The 6000-nt window shown below is 40.2% G+C and overlaps 1 protein-coding gene across 11 annotated transcripts in view; it reads left to right on the top strand.

Moving 5' to 3' along the window:
* The window catches only part of KCNMA1 (potassium calcium-activated channel subfamily M alpha 1), a 727105-nt gene extending 725420 nt beyond the window's left edge, over positions 1-1685 (top strand). For 4 of the 11 annotated variants that reach the window (XM_078434439.2, XM_078434443.2, XM_060642379.3 and 1 more), the window contains one exon: positions 929-1060. In XM_078434439.2, the coding sequence (XP_078290565.1) occupies positions 929-953 (25 nt within the window). In that variant the 3' untranslated portion in view covers positions 954-1060. Of the gene's footprint in view, positions 1-928 lie in introns of all 11 variants that reach the window. The other 7 variants (XM_078434452.2, XM_078434451.2, XM_078434453.2 and 4 more) reach the window with 3 other exon arrangements.
* Positions 1686-6000: the final 4315 nt, after the last annotated feature.

Consider the following 6000-nt stretch of genomic DNA (forward strand, 5'->3'; position numbering starts at 1 on the left):
AAAAGGCGGGGGCAAGGCCTGAATCCTGTAAAATACCACTGAAGTGCCACGAGGATACTAGGCCATTTTCTTCCCCTCCCCAGCCCACCAAACGCTCTGACTCAGCGTTCTCCCCCAGCCATCTCTGTGTTTAGGGTGGAAATGAAATGCCAAGATGTCGTCAAGCTCCCTTGTCAACAACTTGGATTATTATAGTCGGTTAAGGTATTGCCAGTAGGAATTCTTTTCATGACTGTATACCAACACAGAGCTTTCTTTCTTGAAATAAAAAGCCATCTCAAAACCGTCTTAAAACATTGGTGACCATTCTGATTTTCAGTCTCATTACCCAGCAAAATCTGTGGGCTTCCTTTAAGACCCTCAAAACTGGCTGCCAAAAAAAAATACAGAAGAGTGGTATATTGAGATATAACTTCAAGTATGTCTCGTACAAACAAAGCTAAGTACAGGTTGGGAAGAGGAGATCCTGCATAAGTTTCCAGATCACTGGCTCTGTGTCAGGGACGACTTCCTTCATGTTTCACTCAATTCAGTGAACACACAAATCTTTCCTCAGGCACAGTGTTTATGCCCAATATTTGATATATTCAGCATCTCCTTCCCACCAAAGATTCCCAGTCCACTAAAGGAACCCCAGAGAACATTGCTGGAGTTCCTCTTCCAACCCCTCTTTGTTCTCAGAGGTCCTACCCATGGTCCTTGCAAGTCCCAAGGGCACGCTGGTCATTACTTGCCACAGGCAGCAGAGCTGTCCCAGGTTCTGGAATTCTCCCTACACTGCACTCCCTCTTAGCAACTATATTCACTGTCAGCTTCTATCGATTACATTTTTGCATTTTTTTTTCAAGGAACTTTCCAAAGGCTTTACCCTAGGACTAATTAAGCTTCTCATTTCTCCTTCTTGTTCTCTATCCGTTTCGCCCTTTAGCAGAAAAGAAATGGTTTACAGATGAACCGGATAATGCCTATCCCAGAAACATTCAAATCAAGCCCATGAGTACCCACATGGCTAACCAGATCAACCAATATAAATCCACAAGCAGCTTGATCCCACCAATCAGAGAAGTTGAAGATGAATGTTGACTTCCAGGAGACCAGAACTCTTTTTTTAAAGCCTGACAAACTTCATAAATGGTGATGTGACTTTTCTTCCTCTTACATGCTGAATCACTGGTGGAAACGTTAGGATAAGCGAGAATTGCAAGAAAAATAAAGTAGACAGATCTTTCTCTTTGTCTGCCTTGAATATTGCTTCCATGTATTTTGGAAAAGAAAATGATTTCATTTATAAATGAACATATTAAAATAGTCATGTATAGCCTCTAGCATTTTAAATTATTTTTATTTATTAGAAAGAAAATATATTTTTTCTTTTTTTTTCATTGTCAAATATCTTCCCTGTATCTAAACAATGCAAAATCAAAATGAGTAAGTGGCCAGACTCCTTAATATGTATTTCTCTTCTTTCTGTCTTTTTCTTTGAGGAGAATGATGGTCACCACCACAATTGATCGTAATGAAGGCAAATGGATTGCTAAAACAATTTTAAAATGGTCCAATGATGTAAACATGTATTTTAGTAAATTCATATAAGAAGACAAAAGGGGGCAGGTGAATTTCCTGGATGGGTGTGTATTTTAGCTGCACTGACACCAGCTCTTAATAAATGGAAACTTATTTATTTTCACAGTTGAAAGTCATATTTTTGTAGTTTTAGTTTTCATTCTGTATTTCTCCTCCCTTTGTTCGTATATTTAAAGGGAAGACCTTCTTGCAGCTTTGCTACAATTGCCAGATCAGGTTTATCCAGCCAACTAACGATGCCAGGAGGGGCGTGAGCACGCCTGGGACGTGGAAGTTGAGGACCAGACGCACACAAGATATTGCTCTGTTTGTTGTTCTGATGGTGGGGACTCCTCCATGCTGTTATGCTTCCCATTCCCTATCTCCAAACCACCTGCGCAAGTACAGTCATTTCAACTCTGGGAGGCTCTGGTGGGTTTTCTCCCCACTCCTCAAATCTCAGAGCTTCTAGCCTGAAAGTTTGTGAACACCAATGGGTAGTTCCACTTAATAATAGGATATGAAAATGCAATCATTCTTTTCACTGAGTTTTTGTTAAAAAGTCATAACATTGTCATGATCAAAGAGACTACTTTTTCCCAGATTTTATTTTTTCCAGCCTTCCTTTAGTTGCTGGGACAAAACACACAAACTAGCTGCGACAGTGTAAAACATAATAACGACAAAAGGAAAGCAATGAATGCACTCAATACAGACTTTTAGAAAAGGCCTTTGAAAATGACCAGCAATGAAATCAAATGTATCAGCCACTTCCAACTGTGCTCAAAGATTTTTCTAGCCATCAGACACAATTACCAAGTCTCAGAGCTCTGCTGTGGCTTGCATGCTCTCTGTCCCGGCAACTGTTACGTTCCAAACGATTTAGCAAATCTTTCAACTTCAAAATGATCAATCTTTTATACAATCATCAGGGTCTATGAGAAGCATGGATGTGATAGTGATATTTCTTTTCTTAAAAATGTCAACTGTGGACACTCAAAGAATCCAAACTTACTAAAATATCCCCCAAAGTCCCATGGTATCTATTCCATTAATTCTTTAGGCCATGACCCTGTGGTACTTAGTACATTAGTGCAAATCAGATCAGAGCCAAGCAACGAAATCACCATGAAAACATATGTCCACTAAGTACTCCAATTACCAGTGTAGGCAAAATGGCTTCCACCTCTGTCTATTCCCTGCAGAGCCAATGTAGTTGTGCTTCCACCTTGTAGGGGCCATCCTGAAGTGACTTGTCAGACTGTGGTTACCCTGTCGTCACATTTTGTAGAACTAGTTCTATAAAAGTATTGTGAATATAATGTATGTCCAATTGGATTGTTTAAAAACTACTTATAACCAATCACTAGTCTACACAGCAGACTAAAATGACATCAGCAGTCTATCTTCAGGCTTATGAATATTTCCTGGTTTCCAACAGTAGAATGGGTTTGTGGGGAGAATCCCTTGTGAGGATTTTACCACTTTCCTGAAAGCTATGCCTTCTTCTACATAATGATTTTGCATTGGGGTCACCTTAGTACATTCACAGCAATCCACGCTCTTCTTTCCTTCATGAACCTTGGTGGACTCTTCTTCACTCTTCTTCCTGATAACCATTTCTGAATTTGTTATAACTATTTGGTATCCTATGGGGCAGGTGATGGTGGCCACCTAAATGATCTTTCCTTAGGGAAACACAGTGTCCCAGGCCTCTCAAACCCATCTCTTCAGCCAAGTCGGTCTGGAAGCAGACGTGTAAACTCCGTGACCATCATGGCCAGAGATTTGAATCTAAATTTCTTTTCTTTTCTTTTCTTTTCTTTTCTTTTCTTTTCTTTCTCTTCTCTTCTCTTCTCTTCCCTTTCCTGGCCTTTCCTTTCCTTTCCTTCCCTTTCCTTTCCTTTTTTCTTCCCTTCCCTTCTCTTTCCTCTTCTCTTCCCTTCCCTTTTCTTTCCTTTCCTTTCCTTTTTTATTCTCTTCTCTTCCCTTTTCTTTCCTTTCCTTTTTTCTTCTCTTCTCTTCCCTTCCCTTCTCTTTTCTCTTCTCTTCTCTTCTCTTCTCTTCTCTTCTCCTTTTCCCTTCCCTTCCCTTCCTGTTCCTTTCCTTTCCTATCCTTTCCTCTTCTCTTCTCTTCTCTTCTCTTCTCTTCTTTCTTTTCCCTTCTCTTCCCCCTTCCCCTCCTCTACCCTCCCCTCCATTCCTCTCCTCTCGTCTCCTCTCCTCTCCTCTTCTCTCTTCTCTTCTTTTCTTTTCATTCAAGTATAGTTGAAAGAAATTTTTTCTCTTGACCAAAATGGCTAAGATGTTTCCCACCAGCAAAGAGCTGCCCCCAAAAACTAATTGGCAGGAATCTATTTTTTCTTCTAAGGTAGAGCAGCAAGCTCATGCAGTTTTGCTTTTGCAATAATGAACTGTTCTCAAACAGAAAATAAAAGCAAGCTTTACTTTTTTATTGAGAAAGTGTGCAAAGTGACTGGTTGGTGGCTCTTTTGGCAAAAACTGGTGCCTAGTAGGTTAAAAGTGACACAAGAACAGAAACAAGATTATATGACCACTGAAGGGCTCAAGCCAATGCTAGAGCTTCCTGATTAGTTTCTATGTGTTGAGCTCTCTGACTGGGAAGAGGTAATCATTCTACCCCACTGTGACAAACCCGCTCCCACATTTTCTGATTAAATTATCAGCAGCCAATGATAGTCATCATTGGTGCAGTCTGTCTTGTAAGACTATGGTCTCCCATCCCAGTTTAGGGTTCCAGAAAAGTCCTTTACCCAAACTAAAGACTCTTGGGTGCTTTGGGAATCAAAGACTCACCAATAGGCTATTTTAAAACCACCTATTTATAAAACGTCATCACCACCATCATCTTTCTTATTAAGAAAACTTTTGTTTTCATCTAAGCAATTTTATATTTAAAAATACCACCTTGAACCAATATAAAGTACTTCAAATGTAAGTGATCGTGACTAAGGCATGTTGGGGGACACCCAGAGCTCTTTCTTTCCAAAAGTTGGGCATCTTATGATGTATTTTGTGCAAAACTTTATTGAAAACTTTAAAAAAACCGGGAATTAGAACTGTTCAGTTAGAATTGGAAAGAGGGAAATTGAGAAAACATTAGAAAATTGGAAATGTTTTCTTTTTTAATATTTTTTATGTATTTTGAGAGACAGAGAGAGAGAGAGAGAGAGAGAAATAGAACAAGTGGAGGAGGGGCAGAGAAAAAGGGAGAGAGAGAATCCTAAGCAGACTCTGCACTGTCAGGACAGAACCCAGATGCAGGCCTCCATCTCTTGAACCATGAGATCATAACCTGAGCTGAAGTCAAGAGTCAGATGCTTAACCAGCTGAGCCACCCAGGCACACCTAAAATTGAGGTTGAAAAGAGAAAAAGTGCAACTTCCTTTCTTGTGGTTTAATATGAGTACTCAAGAACTATATCTACAAATAACCAGCTATGTGAGAATGTTCTTGAAACCCCTGGAGTCCCAGGGACCTCATTTGGAAATGAGAGAGATTCATCTAAATGACCTCCCTTCCAGGTCTGGGAAGCTGTGAGCTTGCTTGGGAGTGGGAGCGTGGGAACAGCCTGTGGAGACGACCTTGTCTTGTGCTGGAATGACGGTCCTCTTGCTGCAGTACTCAAGTGATACTCCTGCGAGTAGTGTGCAGTTTCTGCTCTAGAAACGTGGAAATTAAGTTCATTCCTCATTCCTCCATCTTACGCTTTGGAGTCTCCTTAGGTTTAAAATGCAATTTCAGACTTCAAGTTCTCTTGGGTCATGGTGTGGTCCAGACTTTTCTCTGTGTTCCCAGGGTCTTCGCCATCTCATCCCTACCTACCTTTTCTCTTGGCATCAGCCTCAAGTTCTAGTCAATTCATTCATCTCTAACCCATCTCTCCACTTTTCAATATGTAGTGACAAGCTCTGACCCCTGGATTTCTGGGATTTTTCCTCATTTTTATTTCCACAAGTGGATCTGGGCTTTAGGAAGCAACTGTCTCACTTCTCACTTCATTTCCTGTCCTGTTTATTTGATTTCTTTTCTTCCATCTTAGTATTCCTTTCTTGGTATACCATCTCTGTTACTTACATTCATAAGTCTAATTTTGATCTACCACTCTTAATTTTCAATGAGAATCTCAGTAAAGGAAGAAAGGAAGGAAAGAGCAAAAGGAGGAAGAGAGGTAGGAAGACAGAGAAAAAAAGAATATCAAACCAACTGATTTGAACATGAGCCACCTTACTCATAGAAGAACAAGCAAATCCACTCAACTTGGACATGGTGGTCCATTGCAAAATCTGTCAGTTTTCTATTCAGTCCCTAAAGTCTATTTTCTATTCTGTTCCTCTTTGCAGCTTTTGGAATGATGGTAAAATCACCAATCACTGTGGTCTTTGAAAGGGACTTTTTTATTTAGGGCTTGACTCA

The sequence above is a fragment of the Panthera onca genome, chromosome D2 (genome assembly GCF_046562875.1).
Source record: "Panthera onca isolate mPanOnc1 chromosome D2, mPanOnc1 haplotype 2, whole genome shotgun sequence".
Lineage (NCBI taxonomy): Eukaryota > Metazoa > Chordata > Mammalia > Carnivora > Felidae > Panthera > Panthera onca.